General features: G+C 44.7%; 1 protein-coding gene across 1 annotated transcript in view; it reads right to left on the reverse strand.

Moving 5' to 3' along the window:
• The window catches only part of tenm1 (teneurin transmembrane protein 1), a 163,935-nt gene that overhangs the window by 89,541 nt on the left and 48,991 nt on the right, over positions 1 to 25,403 (reverse strand). Inside the window, exons 4-6 of the mRNA XM_035649915.2 lie at positions 23,323 to 23,566; positions 16,975 to 17,213; positions 1,944 to 2,117 (exon numbers count right to left, since the gene is read on the reverse strand). Coding sequence (XP_035505808.2) covers positions 1,944 to 2,117; positions 16,975 to 17,213; positions 23,323 to 23,566 — 657 coding nt within the window. The remainder of the gene's footprint in view (positions 1 to 1,943; positions 2,118 to 16,974; positions 17,214 to 23,322; positions 23,567 to 25,403) is intronic.

Below are 25,403 nucleotides of genomic sequence, written 5' to 3' on the forward strand. Positions count from 1 at the left end.
TGGTCGTAGTTATTCCACCGGCTAGTTGAGAGACAGCTGAGTAGCGGAAGGCAATTCCAGTCACGTACCAGCTAAGGGGGAACATGATTAACCAATTACCTTGCCTTTCTAATAAATGAGTAATCAGTTCGAAGCTGATCCCTGCACTGATGTCGCTCTAGCGTATTGGAACTTTTAAGTGTGTTATATATGCAAGCCAGGATGCTAATGCAATAGAAAATGATTTCATTCATGCCAGTGGATATATAGTCAGTCTTAAATGCTCGTATTTGCATCCTGCTTCTATTCAATAATTGTGAGTGTCCTGTCCCTGCAGGCTTTGTATTTCATCAAGTGAATAGAAAGAGAAAAACAGCAGAACAGTATAGAGTATTCTAAGCAAGTTGTTAGAATAAAATGCCATGTCCATGTACAGTGGGGTCATGTATACATGTGTAGCTGTCTGGCCTTTTTCATGACTTTGGCACGCCGACCTTTTGACATCAGCAACAATTCACCATTAAAAATGAACATTTACAAGGGAAAAAAATGTGCAGCACATATTAAATATATAATATAGAGAGTAAAACGAGCATGAGCAAAGAAAAAGAGAAGATATTGCTGCCCATCTGTGAGCTCACCCTCAAGTGAATGAATTCAATTCCATTGCTCGCTAAAATGGTTGCAGTGCTTTGTTTGCAAACATTACATCTTGGGTTCAAATCTCGTGTCATCGGATGCACATGACATACCGTTAACAATATTGGAGGCCACTTTTTGTCAGATTATTTCAGTTGGTTTGTGCTGTAAAACTCACATAAGTGCAACGATGACTTGGACAGTCTGTGTAAAGACCAGATTTCTTATTTTTGTATTTCTGAATGAGTCTTATTTTAATTTCATTTAGAGGACTTTGGAGTCTAGAGGTTGTGGTCAAAGTTGTGCAGACGATTGGCTTAATTTGACTTCATTCTAATTTTAAACACAAATACAGTTGTCCAGGAAGTGGTCTCAGACCCTGCTTTATGTTGAATATTGTGTAAATGCATCAGAACTAGAGATGCTTTTGTTTTGTGTTTTGCCTACGACACACTTCCTTATCAAAACCTGGCACCTACATTACCCCAAATGCAACTCAACCAGCAACAGTTTGGCCAGAAATGTATGTTTTGCTCATACAGTTAATGAAGCCACCAACCACAAGCCTCAAGCCGCGAGCAGTATCCAGAGGACTTGAAATCTCACATCTCTTTTACTCCACAATCCCCCAGATTCATTTCATTTCAAACTTGTACTCTCCAGCCCAAACCGACACTGCCTCAACACATCATTTGCTGCAAATTATCAGATTTTGCCAAGCTCTCTTTATTTGGCTCCAAGGCATTAATGTGGCTCCAGCGGAGTTTGGTTGAGGTTTTTTTTCACATGTGCAGTAGAACTCCTCAAAATCGGTAAACACACTTTGATGTGTAAAATCAGTGCAGCTCATGGCAAAGTGCGATACATTTCATATGTATTACAAATGGACTCATGTTCAATCTGGAAACCAGGAACAGGCTATTCTTGAGGGATGTGTTTCCATGGGAATTTAGACCAGGTGCATTAAGGGAATTCTTTATAAGACTGAATTTTTGTGAAAATAAGCCTGACTTAACAAAACCAAGCCTCATTTAAATTATAATCTGACTTGATGCTTTAACTGCTCACAAAATACAAGCACAAAATAAGAGCAGCACCGTTAAAATGAAGTGAAACGCTTTGAGCCACTGTTCATTCAATACATTTGGTGGTTACTAAATTACAAACAACAGTATTACATTTGCTCTGTTATTTCTGATGGGCAAATCCTGTCAATAGTTGAGTGCAATAATCTGTTATTGGGGTGCAATACTGTGTGTGTGTGTGTGTGTGTGTGTGTGTGTGTGTGTGTGTGTGTGCGCGTGCGAGCGTGTGTGTCAGCTCACCTCTGTCCCCAGCGTGTGTGTTTTCGGGGTTGAGCGTGTCCAGCAGCTGGATGGAGCTGGTGGGTCTGGTTTTGCTGCGGTCCTCCTGTTGGTGGTCCGCCGAGCTCAGGCCGTTCTCGTACAGCTGGCCCTCGCCGTGCCGCAGATGCCAGGGCAGACCTAACAGGTGGACCGCTGCACACACACACACACGCACGCACGCACACACACACACACACACACACACACACACAGACGCAAAGTGACAGCCAGAGAGAAGGAGCGGAGAGAAAAGATCATTATTCAGGGCATGCATAGAGGAGTGTCTGAATCTTCTTTAATGCCCATCTTAAAGGTCTGACTCAGTTTATGTGCCTATTAGTGCTCTGCAAGACAATGGACAATTAGAAAATACACTGAGAAGACATGCACACATGAAGTCACACACACACACAAACACACACACACTCACACACACACACACACACACACACACACACACACACACACACACACACACACACACACACACACCACTTGAATGTGCACGTGAGCGCCGAACGTGGCAGAGGTGGGCAATTAAGGCAGATCTTCAGAGCCTGAGCCCAGGGCTGGTATTAAAGCGCTAACACAGTCTTTTATGCATGACTAATGATGCTTTGAAAGCTGCTGCCGATTCACAATCCATATGGGCCTTTTAAACAACAAAGGATTTGGGAGGATACCGGATTCCCCCTCCCACTCATTAAACTGTTTACTAGGACAACAATCCAACATGCTGTTGAATAACAACAACTAACACCTGCCCATTAAGGAAATTAATTAGTGCCGTGCAAGGCCGTCAATTGAATGTTCACTGGAACATCCACCCGGCTCTGACCAGTCACCGGGCTCCATTCATGTGAGATTGTACTCAAACACCGCTTTCGTTTTGACTAATCTAAAAACAGGTAACGTCTCATCGCTGATGGGAAGAACAAAGCAAATGAAGTAAATCACTGCAGGTTAGTTTTTTCGTCTTTCTTTTTCTTCCTTCTCTCTCCTCTGACACATTCAGAACATCAAACAAAAGCAAAGACTCAAATCACAAAGTTACTCTGCGCTGGTGGCAGTCAGAGGACGGCTGCTGCATGCAGATCAAGGTGAGGAACTTCTAACGACTTCAAACATCTTCGCTGTCTGTCTGTCTTCTGTCTGCTGATTTGCCGACGCCCAGGAAGAAAGAAAAAAACCACTTGACACGCGCTCGCACAAAATGGCTGCTTAGAGAAACAAATCCACAATTATGCAGCGTGACCAGCACAATCACACAGGTACGGCGCATTCACACAAGTGCATCGATGCACCGGCCGGGTCCTCGTACGCACGCATGCGTGGAGGCACGCCCACACACCCGCGCGCTCGCCCACACTCGATCCCCGGCCGATGCGAGGTACCTAATTAAAACTCCGGATAGTTCAAAGCCATTTGCAGTCACTTTGCAGCGGCACAGGGGGAAGAAGAAGAAAAAAACCTTTTTCCCCCGAAAAATACAGCAAATCCATGATGAGCTCTGAGAGTTGAAGCCAATTTGGTCCCATGTTCCACTCTAGCATCTATGGGGATCAGGAAATCATACACTTTTTCCGACTCCAGCCACTGTTGATTTTTAGCTATTCACTCATGCACAATATGAGCGCTTCAAAGCAGAACACTGACGATTACTGGAGCCACGAGGGAGACGCCATGCATCATTTAATTCAGACTAATTGAACTGTCAGCGTGTGACGAGACCAGACATGGACACAAGGAGATTCTTCACATGACTCATTTGATTCCTCCCCCCCACCTCCCTTCACTGTCGTTTTCTTGCGTTTCATTTTTAAAAATACTAGCGCGTGGGACTTTATTCTTTATTATTTAACTCATCGCTGTGACATTAGTTGTGCTGACTGTGTGTGTGTGTGTGTGTGAGTGTTCGACGGGCGTGGTCTACCTTGTACATTCAATTTCATTGGTTAAGTTTCCAACATAATCCCGCGTGGTTTGCCTGGTGCCGTTTGCACACGGGTGGGAGAAAAAATTAACCACAACCAGAGGAATCGGCAGAGAGACATACTGATGGCGGTCGGAATCGCATTTTGTTTAACGCAGACAGATTGAGAAACAGTGCGGCGAGAGATTTCCTTTAAAATGTGGCCCGTTACCAATTCCCTTCTATTCGAGGTAGACATGAAATATGGCGTTGCAGCCACAAATGTAGGTCTGTATGCATCATCAGTGTTTGCACTGCATTATATTACGCGGCGGAGCGGAACAACCTATCGCAGTTCCATAAATTAGTCTGTAAGAGTGCTCAGTGAAGCATAACAAGTTATTCCCAAACTGATACATTTAGGATTTTCACCATTCAATCTCTCATGCTCCATTCTCTCCTCACTTCCTCTCATCTGAATTGCTTTTCTTCTACTCCTTGTACTCTTGTGCCCCCCCCCACACAAACATACACCTATGTCACCCACTCCAGTAATAACTCTGCAGCAGCAGTCCTCTCGGTCTCTCCTACCGTCTCCTCTTTACCATTCCATCCCTCCTCAAGAGCCCCTCAGACCCTGCTCCTCCTGCTCCCGCTCATCAGCCCGCGTCTGTCGGGGCTCTCTAGTTGTATGGCTGTTGACCTTTTTCGCTAGAACACTCAGCATCTGGAGTCGTGGAGTACACACACACAAACGCACACTGAAGCGAGAATGGATAAGGACCTTGATGAGGACGGGATGGTGGTGGAGGAGGGTGTGAGTTTGCGTGCGTGCGTGCGCTCTTGTACTTTTGAGGACCTGGTCCAATGAAGTAATCTTGAGGACTGACCAACGCTCCCGCTTGAATCAGTGCAAATGATGCAATTGTTGAGGGTTCATTCCTCAGAAACATAGTTTGACAAAACAACTCAAGGTGGTCTTGCTTTTTCTAGATATGCGGTACCCTTCGTACCTTTGCCTGCATCGTTCTGTACTGTCAGGTTTTAATTCTGATGAAATTGTGCAAACTGCCAAACAAATGAGTAATAATCAAACTTCCCATATCGCCACTGAGTACGTCCAATAGGCATTATAGGGCTGTCAATCTTCTTCTGTAATCCCATTTGAATTTCATTCCATACTATCTTTAATGCCATGTTTTATTTAAAAAGGGCAGTTAGCATTTCATTGAGCAGTTTAAAGGAAGAGTTTGACATTTTGGGAACTGGGCAAACACACTTTCCTACGAGGAGTTAGATGAGACGATCGGTACCACTCTCTCGCCTGCATGGTAAATATGAAGCTACCTCCCACAGCTGGTTAATTTAGCTCAGCATAAAGACTGGAAACAGGGGGAAACTGCTAGCTTAGATCTGGCTGAAGGTATCAAAAAAAACTCCACTTGTTCCCTTTAAAGTGACACGAGTTGTATCACCCATCTCATCCAACTCCTGCCGAGAAACTGTGTATTCATATTTCCCGAAATGTGGAACTATTTAAAGGGGTTTACACATTCAAGGTTAAAGATGAAAAGTATTTTGTTCGCAACTGCAATGAAAAAAATAAAAGTTTGATTTCTACAGCTCCGATTCTTGTCACTGAAAGGCTTCCTTTTTTTTCCCCCCGTAGCAAAGGCAGTTGATGCTCACGGGTGTTAAGAGTATTTAGAGCCATCTGCTCAACCAAAATGACGGAAATATCGTGTGATTCTCAGAATCAAAAATGGAATGATTAAAACCAATGACAGCGGTTACATGACTCAAGAAGGAAAATTGTGTTATTATCTGGGGAAACTACCGTATTGTTCATGTTCTTGTTTCGTTCTCGGTCAGATTGATTGGTTGGTTGTACGGATAAACTGACAGGAAATAGAAGAGAATCACCAATAATTATGAGTAAGTGAAATCTCACTGAGGCTTCACGGTGGTGTAGTGTTAGCACTTTCGCCTCACAGCAAGAAGGTTCTGGGTTCGAATCCCAGTTCAAATCCCAGTGGAGTTTGCATGTTCTCCCACAGTCCAAAGACATGCAGAATGGGGTCAGGTTCATTGGAGACTCTAAATTGACCGTAGGTGTGAATGTGAGAGAGAATGGTTGTCCATCTGTATGTGGCCCTGTGATAGGCTGGCGACCTGTCCAGGGTGAACCCCGCCTCTCGCCAAATGTTAGCTGGGATTGGCTCCAGCCCCCCCTGACCCTTAAATGGATAAAGTGGTAGACGATGGATGGATTTTATTTACCCTATATATCAATGCTAAGGAACATTTAGGTTTAACTTTAAATGAGAATGCACAGTGGTAAAAACTACCTCACTGGTTCCGCCCACTTCTTTACTCTACAGCTTACAGGATTTATTTTTCATCGCGTGCGTGCACGCATAACATGCACACACACACACACACACACGTACACATGACAGTACGCAGTCACTTATGCGAGCAGCATGTGCTCGGCGTGAGCCTTCACTCTCACTCCCTTTTACCTCTGTCTGTCGATCCATCTCTCTCTCCCCGTGTGTCCATCTTTCTCTCTCGCACTCTCACAGAAATGAACGCAGCCGTCACATGCTGGAGGCAGACTCGGAGCGGGTCTAGTCATTATGGCGCGAGGGGCAGCCGCGGCAGCACAGTGGCGGCGAGCGAGCGGCGAGCTAACAGGCCGAGGCCCTCGCGCACACGAGGCATTGATCAGTGTGACGGCGAGATGACTGCCAGAGGTAATGGGACGGCACTGCTGTGAGGGAGTTCTGTGCTGTACCCTCGCTGTCAGCCACCCCGCGGAGAAACGCGCGGAGGATGTGGCAGGCTCAAGAGAGCAGCATCAGGTGTCGGGTGTGTCTCAGACAGTTCAGTAGTGAGATGGAAGAGGCGCTTGATGAGACTACCGTGGAGAAAAGTGAGGACGGACGGACGGGGGGGGGGGGGGGGGGTCATCAGCTGGGGGAAATTTGTGTGGATAAAGTTGCCGAGGCTGCCGAGATAACTGCTGCCGTACAGCGGCCGTGCGGTAACGGCCGCAATGGAAAGCCGTGTGGATATGGCATATCTTTACTGTGACTGTAATAAATGGAAACCGTGAACCACTAAATTCTCCAGCCAGGTTTTAAGAGCGGGCTATTCGAGCTGGAAGGCGTACAGATAACGCTCGCATGCAGTTGGTGCGGCGGGTGGTCGTTACTATTGCCGTCGTCGGGCGTGTGTGTGTGTGTGCGTGTGTCCGCGGATTAGACAGAAATGATTGTGGGCTCCAGTGATGATTGGATTTCACACTTGTGGCGGGAGAAAGCGTGGAAGATAGAGAAAAGTGTGTGTGTGTGTGTGTGTGTGTGTGTGTATGAGAGAGCGCATGTTCCTGTTTAATTCTTCTGTTACACTAAAAAGCAGTCATCTGTAACGCTCCGGAAGCCGGCCTGCTGGACACAATGTGCGAGATTGACTGTGAATATACCGTCTCATCGATAACCATTACGGCCAGGGTAGCACTGCAGTCAGTTAAAAATGATTTATCAATACCCTCGGAAACACACCCAGGCCTGATTGCCAAGTTCTTTTTCCGCTCATGCACACCGCAGACTGCCAGCCGCACTCCGTCCGACGACCAAAGACCGCGGCTGGCTTTGCCCGGCAGCAAACGCTTTCAAGAGCATCACTCATTCCATTTAGTGTGTAGTTTAGCATGTACAGTAAAAGCGATTGCTCATCCGACTTCTGCATGGCTGTGTCAGCCCCCAGCTAAGCCACAACTTCAGAGCGATGGGAGAAAGAAAAGGCAGAGGGAGAAAGGAGGGCGGAGGGAGATGAAAGACAGAGGGAGAATGGGGGGAGAGGGGGTAAGAGAGACGGTGGGGGGGGGGGCGGCAAATGGGGAAAACAAGTGTGAAGGAGAGTGAAGGAGAGGGACTTCTGAGCCAATAAAACAAATCGCTGTCTAAGTCAACGTTTGAGGAGAGACTGAGAGCCTGAGGGTCCCCCTGCCCTCCCGCCTTTTTCGCCTGTCGGCACTTGCTCCACTCTGACAGACAAGAGGTACTGAAGTGTTTTTCTTGCTGCCCTCCACCAAACCCTTGAAAGCTACTAATACTGCCGTCATGACTGGTTAAGTGTGTACGCTTACGTGCACGAGTGTGCGCCGGCTGACATTTTCGCCCGGGCGCAAATGTGTGCGAGTGGCGGTGTAGACTCGTGCAGAAATGTCTTGACTGATTTAGACCTCGGGGGCCTCGTAACCTTGTTAATCTGGGATAGAAAGTCCTGTTTGGATAAAAGGGACGAGATGACAGGAGAGCGGGATGAAGCGAGCGCGGAGGTGGTGACACACTTCTCGCGGCCCGAATGATGAGATTTGCTGTATGTCACGGTGTTTATTTACCGGTACAACTCGCCGTCACTGTCATCTAGTTAGTCACGCTGTAGCGACGGCACACCAAGTCCGACGGGTCCCGGCTTTCACACATCCTCTCTGTTGTTCTTTCATTTCTAATCACGCCCCCTCGTTCTTTCTGTCAGGGTCTCTCTCTCTCTCTCTCTTCCTCTTTTCCTCTGCAGCTCCCACTCGCCGTCTTCCTGATTCGGCCCCTTCCTGAAAGCTGAGTCATGTTACAACAGACAGAATAGTGTTAAATGAGGGAGGGGGGGGATCTGCGCCATGTTAGATTCCCCTCCGGCAGCCACCATCCACCGGCACTGAGAGCTGAAACACCGCAGCACAAGCGGAGACTCCACGACTGCCCATCGCAGTCACACGCAGCTCCATCCCTCCGTGCCTGTGTGTGTGTGTGTGTGTGTGTGTGTGTGTGTGTGCGTGCGTGTGTGCGTGTGATTAACATTGAGAGGATGAGAGAGAAAAATAAACAACCGAGAGATTGAGCTGCCGTGCGTGTGCATGTGTCTGAGCATGTACCGGTGAACTATTGGAGCTATTGAGGCTATTTTATTGCAGCCTCGCTGACCTTCTCCAGACATTTCACCAAAGGGCTCTCTCCCCATTCAGAGCTTTCTGACCAGAGCCTTTCGAGCCATTTAAAGCAATTTCACCAAAGGCTCCTGTAGCTGTTAGGGCATTTTTAGCAAAGGCCAGCGGGTTTCTTAGAGCCGCATCAGACGACCAAAACAGAGGACCGAAAACAAAGAGAAACTGGACCAATCAATACAGACCCCAATGAGGCATGAAGCAGCTGGCTGAAAGAAGCTGGAGTGAGGACACACACACACACACACACACACACACACACACACGTACACAATCCCAATCTCAAAGCCACGCGCGCGCACGCACAGTAAGTACATTTTGACTCAGATACACAAGCATATAATGCTCGTTTGTTAAATTTTAACCAATATCCACAAAAAGAAAAAGAAAAAACACAGGTGGGCACACAGCACGGCAACAGCGGAGCAGTTGAATCAATTTTGTTTCCATGCCGCAAGACCGCTTACCACCATTTACAGTAAACACGCCCAAGATGTTTGCATTAACAGAGAGTGAAGAGGAACAGGTGAAGAGACATGTGCTGTAAAGGAGGGAGTTGGACAAAAAAAAATGAGCACTTAGCATAGACATGCACTGAAATGCACGCATACCCTCTACTGTAAATTAGTCAGTGTGTGTGACAGAGTTTCCGAACTGTGCCGGGCAGGAACGCTCCTAATAGGAAGGGTTCTCGTTCCCAGGCCCTAATGGAAAAAAAGGTTGCAACGGCCATCTAACCCACTCAGCATTGCTGAGTACATAATTGGTTGCCGGTTGCCCTCCTCAACAGCGCTGCACAATGAAAAGGATCCCAGCTGATCCCGGACAAACAGGCGGCCACCTCCTCTCCTCCGGGAGAAGGTAACATTTCATCAGGACCAGGCCGACTCAGCAGCTGAGCAGCTCCATCCAGACGGCCGTCACCTGACTGAGCCGACCCTCCGACTTCACCTCCGCACACAGTCCCTGGCCTCCTGCCCACCACCTGCCATCAGAGCGGACTGCGATCCCCCACGACCGACTCGTCATCTTGACCGAGGTCGTTATTGCTGTGCGGTGGTGCAATTCGCTAATGACTGCACTGCAATCCACACAGCATCATCATGAAAGTCCCATCTATTATTACAGAGCGCTGATTGTTTTTTTTTCGCACTCCTCATTCCGTCTGCTCTTTTGCTCTGTATTCCACCTACCTATGGCTCCAGGAAGTGATGTGAGTCAACGTTCAAAACTTTTTTCAAGCATCAAGGCGGCACAACTGCGGCACAGTGTGCTGTGCAATAGCCTGCAGATTGTGCCGTCTGATTGCATACGGGGCACAGTTCAGGGTGAGTAAAAAGTAGCAGATCTTCGGGAGAGTGAAGCGGCACATTGGAGCTTTTTTCCAATTTAGATTTGGACTATCTCTTTTTTTTACTTTAGGCATGTCTGCGCGTCCACATGGATTCGCTCAAACTCTTTGCCCCTTTGTCCTTTACATTGGCGCACTGGAAAAAGTAGGTCAAGGAGCTTTTTCCCCCACTCTTGTCTTTCTGTTGAGATATTTCTACATTTCCTCCACACGATGTAACTGACTTGAAAAAGTAAGTACAAGATAATCTTTCTTAAATAATTATACTGTGACTGATGAGTTTTGTGACAGGTTATGTGATTTATACATTGGGGGTTCGAGTCAAGTTGCAACGTTCATAATTTAGTCCTATCAGTCCTCATTGGCTGATGGTAAAATGGATTTGGCTTTGACTTAAATAACAACAAAGATGGCCTTAGCCAAAGCTTTCTCTCTCCGCCAACGCTATACGTTTCATGTTTTCTCACCTCCGCAAAAGAGAAAGGCTCTTTGTTCGAGTTCTGGTGTTTGCTATTAAACAGTGATGAGAGCCTGGAGCACTGGTGCTGAAGGATGGATTATTACCAGCCCGAGGCCCATGTTAGATCTAAGTCCAAGATCGTGGCCACCAGAGGTTGTGCCAACTAGAAATACTATTTATTGGCACAGCAAAGAGGCCGGTTGCTGTGGCAGTTACCTTTGATCTTCTGTGTCTACGGTGCTGTCTAGGGGACAAAACATGTAAATATGAACTGCACTTTGAATAAATGTGGTTAACGTGGCAGTTGTTCTTTTCCACACGTTATATTCAAATCGGACAAACCGTCTGTAACACCATCGTCACTTTATCTAAAAGTGTGCACTGTTCAGCCTACGTCCGCCGCCAACCGCACGCCAAGCTCTCTCTTCTGCAGTGTTTTCTACGACGTGGCAACTTTGTCACTCGAGCTGGAAACGTTTCACACGGACCCCCCTTCTGGCGCCTTGATATTATGTGAACGGAGCCTGAGCAAAAAATCCAGCAACAACTTTTTCGAGCAGGCATCAGCGACTTTTCTTCAGGTGCTCTGATCAGCTGGCAGCAGCTCCGCCGCTCGCTCACACACACACACACACACACACACGCACACACACACACACACACACACACACACACACACACACACACACACACACACACACAGAGCAGCTGCCGGCTACGCAGGTTGAGCGTCGGGTTCAACCAACCGACCAGTGGTATGTCTGAGACATTAAATGAGCTGCAGCTGCTGTGTGAGCCAGAGTGATGGAGCGTCGGGCACTGGGACTTTTAGTCCGCCCCTTAAAACTTGCTTCCTCGGCTATATTTACACCAAAGTGTTTAAAAGCTAACTTGCCACAGTCAACAACACTCACACGATTAAAAACGTCATAGGAACAAGTGGAAAGCAACCGACTTTTCCTCTAACAGAAACATGGAGACGTGGTTCTCCCTCCGTCTCTTCGTATCCCGCTTTCCTCTCATTTCCTCTCATTTCCCCTCTAATAATTAGGTCATTTTGAGGGTCACCTGCAATTTTTTTTTGGGGGGGGGGGGGTAGTTCCGCCGACAATGTTCAAGAAAAATAAAAGCTTCCATTAATCTTGTGCCAAAAAGCAATTGAGATGTATACAAAATGTAAAGTTTGGAGTCAAATTATGTGGCCCTCGTTGCTTTTGTTACTTGTGAGATAAGATATTAAAGGGATAGTTCAGTGATTTTGAGGTGGGGTTGTATGAGTTAATTATGCATAGTTTATATGTCATGGAGATGGTGATCAGCGATGTCATTCAACGGGGTTTGGAGGGCAAGTGGAAGTAGCGATAGTAACGATGTTTTTGTCATTAGTAACCTTTTAAAATGTGACATAAGGTGACATATTAACCATGCATAAGTAACTCATAGAACCCCTCTTCAAAAATCACTGAACTATCCCTTTAATTCAAGTATTTCTCACATCAAACACAACGTGGTCAGTGATGGGAGATCACTATTTGTAATCTGTCTCGGTCAACAGCCGATAGCTGCACTCCGCTTGGCTCATGTCGGTGCGGCAATAACGACAGCAGGCTGTGTCAAACATGGCAACGCTAGTGTTTACACCCCGGACCTCCTCTGCTGCTGCGATGGCAGCTGAAGGAGGGAGGTTTCCTAAAGCGTTGCGTGTCTGCCGTCTGTGGTCACACGTCTATTCTACTCACTCATAAACGGTGCAACGGCTGCCCATTCTAAATCGTACCTGCTTGTGCTCCTTTTGTTGCTGCCTTTGACTAGGGAATTACACAATGTGTTCCCGGTGCAATGTTTTCAATGTGCCCGTGTTCGAGCGTCTGACCGAAAAATGGAGGGCTAAAATTTCTCAGAGAAAAAGAAGAGCCCTGGGTCATATCGATGTTGACTCTGGACTAAGCGTTCATGAATTACGACATATTGTTGTTCAGAATAAATGTGTGTCAGAGTGAACGTGTAATACACGGTATTCATAATGTGCTCCTCAGCCCCCTGTTGTAATTGGTCAACTTGTAAGCCAGGGTGGTCGAAAACAAAGAACGACCCCTATTTCATGAAAAGCTGTAATCATCAGGCATTTGATAAGCATAACAATTTTGGTTAGTAGAGTTCAGTTGGAGGCCGAACAGAGTTCGACCCCGTGATCAATGGCTATGTTCTGAAGCAGATTCTTTGAATTGCCATCAAACTGTGAAAGTAGATTTTCCGAAAGAAAAAGCTTGAAAGTAATGAACTTAAAGGCACTAACAAGTCATTTGGTCTCTTTATGGAACCACCAGGTCCCCTGAAGCATCGCGTACTGCACAACAGAACTATAAAGAACATCTCGGCTTAAAGTGTGCGCCCCTCCGCGTCCCTGTGTGTGTACAAAGTGACTGAAATGTGATTTGGAGGTGATTATTTGATTGCAAGGTGCTGCTGACTTTCTCATTTCACTTGCGTCAGACGACGCTTTTCCCTGTTGCCATGGGGATGATTATCTTTGAGAACTAACACATCCCACTCTCCTCATATTTGATCCAACAACTGAGGTTTGTTTAAAACAGCAAGACATTCATTAATGCAGAAAATACTCTAATTAGCTTTTTGTCTGACAGCGTGATAGCGCACGACCTGGTAGGTTCTACAGAGGCAGCACTTAAATGAGGTTTAAAATAGGAAATGAGTTACTGGCAGTGTTGTCAGCAGCAATATTCTTTAAGATTACAGATGCAATCTTAATCTGTCCTCTATCTCTCCTTAAATGCCCCGTTTGCTATCATAATGCCTGCTGCTCATATCTGATGGCCGTGTTGTGCTTAATAACAAGCTACGACTGCAGGAGGGAGGGGTACGTTGGGAGATAAACAAATTAACAAAGCTATTCGCAGCCCTTGCAACACCAGGGGGTATGAGAGGAAGGGGAAAGAGGGCAGTAAAGACAGAGAGGAGGACTGCCTTAGCTAATCACAACATGGGGCACACGCTGCAATCATTTAGGCACAGCATTATCTCTGCAATCATGCATCGTGCCATTGTTCTGCTAATTGGAAACCTTCATTTCCAACATAATATTATTGCCTCATTATTTGCCATGTTATTTTTCCCCCCAAATTAATAAACAAGTCTCATAACTTGAAAAAAAGAAAAAAGAAAAGAGAAGAGCTTTGAGGACTGGCAATAATTTGAGGTGGGTATTGAGAGCTGTTGCCAAACTGTCAAAAGCGGGGGGGGATTTGCCACAAATCACCAGTGTCAAATCTGTTCAGTGAATTATTGAGAGCTACATCAAGTGTCCAAGACCTCGCGGTTGTTACGACACCGGTCATTCCTGTGCCCGCACTCAGAATGGGAGATCAGCTCCTAGCTCTGTAACATGGCGAACCATGGGTGACTGCGGCAAGCAGTGCAAAGTTTGGCTGAGCATCCTGAGGAAAGATGAAAATGCTGCCAAATGTAACAGCTGCGTTAAGATGATTTTCACAGAAGGAGGGGGCCCCCTCAAACATTTGGAAATGTTTGGCTCCAGCTTGGCACGACTGTAAAGGAATATGTCTTTTTTTATGTTGCAAATGTCTTGATTCAGTCAGCAGTATCTGCAGTTTAAAACTGACTGACAATACACTCTTTATTTGCCAACGCTGCAAGATAGCAACAGGTAGTGGATATTAACGCTACAACTTTAATGAAGAGGGACTGCAATGATTCACAACTTTATACATCAAGGTTATTAATAGTCTCTTTGATTCACCCACAATCATTCTGCCTATAACATAGACACATATAAAATAGTAAAAAGAAGCCCATTACAGTTTCTTAAGCCCAAGATAATATTTTTTTTGTCTGATCAATACTTGAGAAATATTTAGCTTTACATCACATAGAATAGAACATAACATAAAAGATCAGACAGTCCTCACATCTGAGATGCTTGAATTAGAGAATATTTGGGTTTTTTTGCTTGTAAATTGATAAAAATGATAAATCATCAATCGAAAAATAGTTTTCATTTGTCTGTCCAATCTAGTATTCCTCTAATGGTTTTAACATTAAAAAGACAATTATTTTACTGAGAAGCACTTTGAAGTGTATAAAATGAATAATAAATGTGTGCAATATAACAACTGCCAACTAAAGTACAGTAGTATAATTAATAGGAACTAATTATTTAAAAAATAAACTAAAATGCATTATAATATTTTTAAATTTGAATAAATTAATTATGTTTTGCATTACATTATGATTATAATAATGAATTTCAATAAGAACATGATTTAATGAGAGATGGAATCAAAATCAATACGCAGAGCAAAAGTCAGTGTGGCTATTATTTGATGAAGATGAGTGTCCTACACAATACCAGGATTAGGTTGTTTTTTTTTTATTCCTGTCAGAGGCTGTTAATTAATTCATTAAAATTACTGAATCATTATGTAATGAGGGAACCTAATCATCTGGTGGCCTCTGTCTCAACCTCTCCCCCTAGACAAAGACATTAAGTCCATGACCACTTTAATCTTGCTATTTGAATATCTTTGATTTACAGGCGAACATATCATCTCTGCTTCCATCGCATACATCTTACTGCGGTTACCATGGCGATGTCAACATGACGATCAATCATTGCCAAGCAGGAGTGGAGCATGACACCAATTAAAAGGTGATGTCGTCTCCAAGTCATCACTCACACTCCTCACTAATGCACTAATTACCGGGGCCGGGACATTAATGGAATAGCATGGTTCAGCCTAGGGATTAATCTGCATGGATTCACTAGTGTGTGTGTGTGTGTGTGTGTGTGTTTGTATATACGTGTGCGGGTATGATTAATGCAAAAACCCCGCCTGCTCCGTCGTGACCTTGAGCACCACCACAGGAGGGAATGAACTGGCTGGGTGGAGGGCTGGGATGTCTGCACTAGGGGCGATGGAGGGGAGACAATGTGTTGGGGTGGAGGGCCGGGCCAAGGTTGAGGATTCATGGGGAATTGGTGCAATCGTAGGGGATCGATGAATACATTTTGTATTTGACTTTGACAACTCTGCTGATGATCTTCCGGACTGCAGAACAAGTCGGACAACGTTCCTGATTTTAGAGATCCAAATCATTTCTAAGTTAGTATCAGTCATAAAAGCTGCAGTTCATCTTCATTCATGAGTGGCTCGGAAATAAGTTGCTTACTCCAGCAATAATGCAATATAAAGATAGTCCATTATGAGTGATGGCTTGCAGTGAAAATCTCATGAGTGAAAGTATGTAAGTATCGTGAACAAGACATACTTAAAGTATGAAAAGTAACGGTGCATCATAATCAATAAGCTCGTATGTTCTGTGTGTTAAACCCTTACCGATGAAGTAACTAGTAACTAAAGCTGTCGAGTAGTTTATGAGCTTTAGGTTTTGGGTTTATTAGCGAACTAAGAAGACAAATCCAAAGACACTTATAAATAATAGTAATGGGATTTGCAGTGATGTGATAAAAACTCAAATTAAAAAGAGAGAGAGAAATAGGTCATAAGACCTTATAAATTACAAAATAAAATAAAATAAGTTAAATTGAAGTTTTTTATTAAATATGAAACAGACAATGAAGTCAAATTACAAAACAGGACAGATTAATGTAATAAAATAACATGGCTTAAAATGGTAATGTGGTGAGAGTGTGTGTGTTTGGTGGGTGTGTGTGTGTGTGTGAGAGAGAGAGAGAGAGAGAGAGAGAGAGAGAGAGAACGAGTACGTTCTAATTGTATATGTGTTCATCACAGTAGTAGTAGTTACCAGTTTGTGCGCTTAGGTCTAGGACAGCTAATTTTAATTTTTTTGATATGCCACAGAGGGTCAAATCTAGAAAACATTACCTGCTGCTTTTGAAGCCAACTCCTTCAAAGTAAGTGTCAAATTATCAGCAACCCTGCTTTTATCTCTATTGATTTGCTTTTCTGTTGTTCTTTTTCTTTTTGTTCTTCTTTTTTTGGGTTCTTGTGTTTTGTTCGGTTTCTACCCTTTGATTCTTGCAACACTCTGCTCTGCTCTTAAAAGTTTCTTTCTGTATATTTTATCGATTCATTTTTGAATTAATTAGGCAGAGTCTCGACAACCTTCCATATTCCCCTCGCTCCTCTAGCAGTCTGTTTTTGACCATTGTTGATTCTTTGAATAAAACAAATCCGAACAAACCAAACACAAAAACTTTTTTTGCTGGCACCCGTAGCAATGGTGCGCCCGCGAAGGCCGATGTGCGCTGCAACTCACCGATGACGTATGTGAGCAGCAGGGCCAAGGTGAGGGTGAGGAGTGATGCCGACAGGGCTGTGCACTTCCAGTTGCAGCAGCGGTGGGGCTTGTTGAAAGTAAACAGGGGTCTGGTCACGCTGCTGCGCGGGAGGGGCCGCGGTGGAGGAGAGTACACCGTCCCGGAGGTCAGGGGGTAACCCTGCCCCGCCCCTGACAGTAGGGCTGACGAACCAGAGCCTTGCTTGAACAGGAAGTGTCTGTGGGACAAACAAAAAGAAAAATGAAAAAACACTCGGCCTTTATGCAGATTACAGTGATAACTATGGTAGATCTCATGCTCAATTTCCTCTGTCATTTTGAAACAAAGCGCTCTTGATTCTAAGGCGAAGGCAGATAATAGCGGCCTTTCTGATTTCTGTTGATTTTGTCAACTGAAACTGAAATGGCACCCGCCGCGGGCAGATTTGATCAGCTGTAACCAGCTAATTACGCTCATGTTAGCTTCAGGAGAAAAAACGAAAAAGTCTGTCTTGACTACAGTAGCAACATGTCGTACACGGTGTAGAGCTGAGAAGACTGCGGTTGAACCTGGGCAAAAGAATTTGATGAATCATTCACCAGTTCATGAATCACTTGGAAGATGTAGAAATACAGAAGCATCCCTCTTGTCGTGTCGAGGTTAGTTTGTTCCAACAGTATTATAAATATAAGGAGAAAATGCAGTTTGGCAGTGTAGCGTACTTCAAACGCCCAGACGTCACTGCATGTTTCCACTTTCGACGTAATAAGAGGAGACGCTCTGAAGATGAGGATTAGCCAATGTGCTTTAGGTGGGGTTGCAGGAGTGTAAACATCCTTCATCCAATTCAGTGAGATACAGAGCTGCTGCCCTAAACTCCGATATGCTTTGCAGTTGATGACCTATGGCGAAACCTATACTCTGTAGTTAGTAGTTATTGCCATACCCCTTGGACTTATGCGTAATGTTCGGTAACTGTAAGTAGTAAGTTAGTTAGCTATATGATTAAAACTGCATCTCTGGTTCAAACAGACAGTTTGATCCATTCCTCACATTTTTGGTGTTCTGTTTTTGGTTTTTGGAAAGCCAATTACAAGACACGTCACCCTCAAAACTCTTGAAATGCCAGACGGCGGTCGGACAACAGCAGTACGATCTCCAGCGTTTGCTGTTTGGCGCATGCGGAGAAAACTTTCTCAGCCATGCCCGTTTAGGGTTGTTAAGCTATGACCGGACTATCGCTGTGCAGGGGACTTGTTTAGAGAGCAGTCAATTAATTGCCGTCTGCATCTTATGAGCGGAAAGGCCTTTTCGCATTCCACAAACTGCCCGCCACCTCCGGGACCACTTCCTGTGTCTTTCTTGAGGAGATTATGGTGTGAAGTTGGAAACAATCACAGTTGCTGTGCAGCCCTATCTAGGACAGTGGTTCAATGGTTTCCCCAATTACCTAAGCACAGCACAGACATCATCTTTTCTCAGGTATAGCCTATCTACACTCTTATTCTGATTCTATTTATGCAAATCCACCACTCAGTGGAATTCAGTCTCACACTGAAGCACGCCTGACTGAAACTCATTTAAAGGGGCCCCCGAGGTGGGAGATTTGAGAAGAGGCCCCTCTCCTACTATTTTTTAAACGGCGCACACAGGCAGGCTCAGGATTCAGATATCACACACAGGACAGACTGTTCCACTTTGCCACTGCATGGAGTCCTACTAAACCTTACCTGTCGAAAAAGCTCTTAGCACTGTCTGGAACCGTGTAATTCAGTTAAACCCTTAATATCCCACGTGTTTGGCCGCAATTGTGTGCTTTTAATTTAAGTAGTGTCTCTAATTTGGAAGTAGTGCATCATCAAAGATTAATCCAGAAAGCTGAAATCAAAGGAGAAAAGTAGCCCAAGAGAGTCCCTAAACGCCACGATTCCACTCGCAATTTATTTTGTGTTCCTCCTTAGATTCTGGGAGGTGAGCAATGTGACAAATTTAAAACATGGATATTATTCAACAATGGAAAATAGCCACAAAATGCAGGCTAAAAATTGCTACATATTATACTCACAGCACACTGCGGTTACAGCGTAAATCAGAGAATATTAAACCATAATCTCTCATCCAGTCCAAGTCCTTCATCAAAGAGGAAACCGGAATTTCTACAATCAAAAAGGGCCTCTCTGGAGCAATAGCAGCTAATACAGAGAAGCACTCATATGAATGAGAATTAAAAAAAGCCCTGGCAGCCAAGGATCAATGACTTACCTTTTCCTTTTTTAACTCATCAAAGTGACTACTTAAGTTATACGGCTGTATTCGTTATGAAGATGAGGTTCATTTTCATTATGAAAAAGAGCACATTAGATGGCAGATGATGATAGGAAACTAAACTGAAGGGCAATTAATCTAGGTAGCATTTCATCTATATTGTGTTTGGATAATGGAGGGCGAGGGTTGGTGGGTGTCAGTTGAGGAAGTAGAAATATGGCGCTTTAAGAAATTATGCAATTTGGGAAAGTGGACCAGAGCAGGCAATTAGAAACAGTTCCATACGCACCGTCCTGGCCACACTGACTTACATAAAAAAAAAGACTTTTGGTGTGGAGAATAAAACATAGAGAGAGCACCATAGGCAAAACAAAACTACAAAAAAAAAAGAATGACTCATTGTTTTTTTTCCCTCTGCAGTGTGTGTGTTTGTGTACTTTCCTCAACATTGGAAAATCTCGAGGCCCCTGGATTTCACCGACAGCAATGATTGCCCTAGGTTACCATGTGTTCTCCAGGGGTTAATGCAGGCTGTGAGTGCGATATGTCGAGGAAGACGTGCAGCCTGCCCGAGTGTTATTCTGTCCGTGCAGTGGCAGGTGTGAGGTCACAGACTGCTGCTAGGACCGCGGTCTCTGAAGGGCCCGTAGAGGACAGGCCATTAAAGCGGGGCCAGACAGCAGACTGACAGTGTCGCTGGACACCAGACTGCACCCGCCGTAACCACCGCGTCCGTTTGTCCGCGGCAGATGCACATCCATCTTCTCGAGTCATTTAGTCTCATATTCAGCTTTGAATACAGATTGCGCTTAATCTGATCTCGCTTAAATTCTGCCAGTGGGGTGATACTCACAAGATTTGTGCGGTAAATTAGTTTGGGTGAACTATAATATAGAATTTGTGCCATGCAAAGCACAAGCAAATGGGTGAAAGAAGATGATTTGCATTGGAAAATTGAGAAATGAATGTATTAGCTCGTAGTGCATTTCTATGGGAATTCAAAGTGCTTTACATGAGGTACAACATGCAGTATTACAAAAAACAAAAGGTAGGATCACTAAAATCAACCAATGTACTGTGGAATCAAATAAAATCAGACAGAAACAGGACAGGGGGGATTTTCAGTGCATTTCAAAAATCTCATCCCATTGACATCGGCGTCTTGTTTTCAGACATTGACTTATCTGTGGCACGATCAAGATTATTTGTTTCTCATCTTTACAGTCTGTGTGTTTCTCCATTTGTGCGTCTAAACCCCCGACCCTGTGGCTGAGCCAGATGACACCCATCCCTCACTGTCTGATTTCCCTCCATCTCCATTCACCCATCAGGTGTCTGCTGAATGCTGTGAGTCAGATGGGGGACACAGGAGGCTGCACATGGAGCAGGCACACCTGAGGGTCAATGGTAGTTCAACTCTGAAAGGCCAGAGATAAACTTAGTACACGTACACTTACACACACACACACACGCACAAGCACAAGGGCGTAGAGAGAGAGATGGCTTCACAAAACAAGCATACACAGAAAGATGTCAAATACAGGTGAGCGTTTTCACATTTTTGAGGGCCAGTACACAGGTCAAGTCCAAAGTGGTGCTTTTATTGCTCTGCTGAAGGTGGATTACAGCAAAAGGGGACCAGATGAAGAAATTGCATTTGTCAACGCACGTGCAATCCTATTCTCCCCGTGTGGAGCTCTTCGAAATTCCCCCCTGTTCTTCCCGGCTCCCTGCCTTTGATCTTCTCAGACAATATCCAGGGGCGACGCCCAGGAAGCTCCGAATTCATATCGGAGGGCAGATTTCCCCCGAGACAGGGAGAAAATGAGAGATCCCGCTCTCCAGGAGGTCAGAGTCTACGGCCCACGGGCTGTCTTTACCTGGATACGGATATGTGTGTGTGTGTGTGTGTCTGTGTGTGTGTAGGCCTTTGTGCACAGGTACATACAGATAAAGGCTATGATATGTGTGTGTGTGTGTGTGTGTGTGTGTGTGTGTGTGTTGATTTCAGTGTGCAGCTGCACGAGCACAGTGCACTACTCAAGAAGTCTCATTTCTTAGCGATAAGAGGAAGAGGAGGACGACAGGGCATCAGTCAATTTATTACAGTCCCAACATTTGTTATGCCTCTTAACACACACAGTGTGAGATCCTGTCAGATATATTGAATATCCATATCTGCATCCTCCCACTTACACAAGCTGACTTCTCCAGAAACATAACGGATACGCAGCTGAATAGGAAATCTATGCACACTTCAAACAATCTTAATCTCAGTTGACGCAGCGTCGATACATTTCAATACAGATTCATCAAAATCGCATCAGGGAAAATGGAAGTGCACTTGACACTGAGAGATATTCCTTCTTTTTTTTAGCCATTTTTTATCGAGGTCATAGCATCACTTATAATTCCAGTGGCATGCTCCTCAATGTTAAGTTTGTAAATACTTGATAAATCTTTAATCTCACGCCTGAGATTGAGCTGATAGCAGCATCATGGTAAAAATAAATATAAAATCCTTATATTATTAGGATATATGAGAATATGAGACAGAAGGTAGAGGAGGGTGATTGAACAGTAAATTCAACCCTTCTTTTGTCTTCCCTCCCAAAAAGCCAGATAGAAAAGAGCCAATAATATCTGAATTATGTTATGAAGGGATACTACTCTATTGACTATGAATATGATTACATTTTATGGTTCAGAACTAATAGCGCACAATCACATCAAACTTATTTGACTATAAAGTCCCAAATGTAAAAATGCATTACGACAAAAAGCCACCATCCAATATACTGAGCCACTGTGGAAATTGTTTTTATAATCACATCTCTCTTTGTGAGAGAGTTCTTTATGTTCAGTAAATACCGTTTGAACAATTTGAAAAAAAAGGAGAGCGCAAATGTTGTTTATGGTGGATTTTCATTTCAAGCACAGATACACACACACACACACACACACACACACACACAGACACATACATACATAGATAAGTAATGTAATTACAATGCGGTGCTGACAAGTCTTTTACATTGATACTCATGTCTGGCCAGTGATTAATTTCAATTGTCACTGAAACTAATTTTATTCTTCCTTTCCTTTAAATGAGGTAAGATCTAATTATGGCCTAATGCATAACTTATTAAAAGCCCTTCTTCTGGCATGGCAGCCTGCCAATCTCATCCTCACTCATAATACCAGAACTGAGCAGCCGCACAGAGCTCTCATTAGACATGCAAACATATTCTTTAGCACCTTGCCGCTTCTTCTCGGAAGCAGCTCCACAAATGAGGATCCCCTAAATTATTCCCCGATCTATTATTTCGTATACAGCAATCTTTATGCTTAATTCTGTTGCATGAGACAAAATGTCCAGCATTTTGTCTCCAGGCATTTGGAGAAAAAAAATTTCGGGTACAACGATTGGAAACTGGAATCACAATGTGTTGCTGAAAAGAGGCTCTCCACTGGATACGGAATTTTTATTTTGGGTAGTAAAAAACTCGGATGCACGTCCAATGGTGAATCTGTCGTCAGTGGGGGGGAAAGAAAAATGAAACGAAGCCAAGACAAGCCAGGAGATTCGTTATGACTTTGATGGTGTGCTGTCCTGTAATAATTCCCCTGAGGCCACGTGTGGTGTTCAACTTACTGCTCTCTACACGTGCAAAACATTTTCATCCTTACAAATTCCAACATTCATTCTTAATCACTCAACTCTGATTTTTCTAATAAATTGTGAAAGTCTGCCGACCCCGGAGTACTGAAGGAGAGAAAAAAAAATCTTCTTTAATCTAATGATCCTCATTTGTGAGATTAAAGAACTGTCTTTAATCAAGTGACATTATGTTGAAGTAGGCTGGCTTGCCTGGAAGAGATCTTTATTTCAAGGGCTTCATTACAAAATGACATATCCATGTTTCTGGACTAAAAAGCATGTCGCAGTTAAGCCCTGGATTTGTTCCAAATTCGTTAAATGATCTTACCTTTTTTTGTTCACTTGTTAGAAGAAGAAAAAAAAACCCACCATGCTGAAAATCATGTTTTCATATGAAGGGGGACTTGTTGCATTCTCTCACCTGGTCTCTAGGGGAATGTTGCTGTTGAGCACCCAGCTGTTGTGAAGCTGCGCTTGCTCTGCGCTCGAGCCGGTGTCGGCCCCCTGGCCGCCCTGGCCGGCCTGGCAGCGCGTCGGCATGGTCTTCCTCTGCAGGCTGACTTGGGTGTAGGGCGCCGGGCGGGCGCAAGTGCAGGCGTGGGGCGGCGGGGGAGGCGGGGGCAGTGGGCGGAAAGTGAACTGGCCACCTGGACTGCTGGGCAGCTCTGCGCCGAGGGACGGCGGAGGGGAGGAGGGGGAGGGACAGGGGAGAAATAAACATAGGTTTATTAGGAGCACAGTACCGTAAATTACAAATAAAAGTGACGTGTGCGTTGACAGTTTATTGTTATTACACTGATTGAGGGGCATGAATCAGCTTTAGAACTGTCCCTGTCCAGGGCCTTCCCTTCCTACCTGCTTTGACACACTTCCAGCCGCCCAATAAATAGGTTCTTGGCTCGCTGCACCATTGAGGAGTCTTTTTTAAGAGCGAACATCTCTGGCTTAATCTTCACCCTTCAGCCCCAACTACCCATGTGATGTTTATTATGAGATCTGTAGCTCGCCGGGATGAGCTAGCCAGCTGCAACTCCGGTAACCTCGGGGTCTAAGGCTGGGTCTCTCTCAATCCGTCATTTATCATTCTCTTTCACGATGACCCTTTCGCTGCGAGCATCAGCCCCCCTGCCCCGCCCTCTCGCTTTTTTCAGCCTGTCCTCTAACAACCGAGCACAGGCTAACTACAGTTTCGCCAAATGCAGTGTGTGTACATACGCGTATTTAATGTGTGCGCATATTCGTCTGTGTGTATGCTTGCAGATGAAGATGGTGTGCGCATTGTCTCCGTGTGTGCATGCGCCGAATTGCACACGGAGCCTCTTGGGACATTAGTTATCCGTGTTTATGGGGGACAGCTCACGCCATATGGATGCGGCATTGGTTCTACGAGCACGACAACATCCTGCGTCCCCAAACTCTGTCCAGCTGTATTGACAATCAATGTAACATTAGCCTTGTAAGGGAGTAAGGACTCCAGATTCTGTCGGACTGACACTATTGGTCCTCAACTCTTATTTGCTGCCAAAATGTCAGTAATAATTTAGTATCTGAAACTGTAGCCCATACCTGGGAGATTACCACAATCATCCCTATGCAAACTGTTGAGTATAACACAGGCAACACCAGAGAGGAGATCCTATGATTCTCGTCAGATGAAATCTGAGAAAAGTGAAGTATTAGATCATTTCGTTTCAGTTTCCAGTTTCTATTGCCAGCATAAGAAAACCCTGCCTGTTACCGGAGTCTGTGCGTCAGCTTCCATTATGTTGAAAATTGAGGCAACATCTTTTCTTCAAATCTCGCCGGAAAACAGATACTGAACATTTTCTCGTCAGCATTTCCATAACACTAAATCTCTACTGTGATCTCTTCACACCAAATTATTGTTGCCTTTCTCCCGAAAAGCATACGAACCAAAATGCTCATATCATAGCCACCAATAAGTGGCTGAACATTTTCTCGTCAGCATTTCCATAACACTAAATCTCTACTGTGATCTCTTCACACCAAATTATTGTTGCCTTTTTCCCCGAAAGAGCACACGAACCAAAATGCTCATATCATAGCCACCAATAAGTACGATGTTCGTTGACAGACCACACAGCACATCAGCTTTTACGACTCCAAGTTGTTGGGATTTCACATTTACAAGATATACTGTATATTGTAGTCGTGCTGCGGGAATGCTCCGGTGGAGCAGCTCCGTAAATTGTTGAAAAACGTTTTCTCAGTAATATTTCCATGAGGCCGTCCGTCCGGCACGAATGGCATTCTGGACCCGGCTACAGTGGCAGTCATGACAACGTCACCTCTCTGTGTGTGTAAATATACACATGTGTGACATTAGAATCTTGAATGAGTGACAAGTTTTGTGGATCTTCGAAGACGGCTGAACCGTCTGCGTCACATTGCCAACGCGCGCCATCAAATATTTGTCGCCACTCTCAGGCAGACTGACGTGATGTAATGATCTCTTCATTACCCATGACGTGCCATTACTCA

Source organism: Scophthalmus maximus, chromosome 9 (assembly GCF_022379125.1).
Source record: "Scophthalmus maximus strain ysfricsl-2021 chromosome 9, ASM2237912v1, whole genome shotgun sequence".
Taxonomy (NCBI): domain Eukaryota; kingdom Metazoa; phylum Chordata; class Actinopteri; order Pleuronectiformes; family Scophthalmidae; genus Scophthalmus; species Scophthalmus maximus.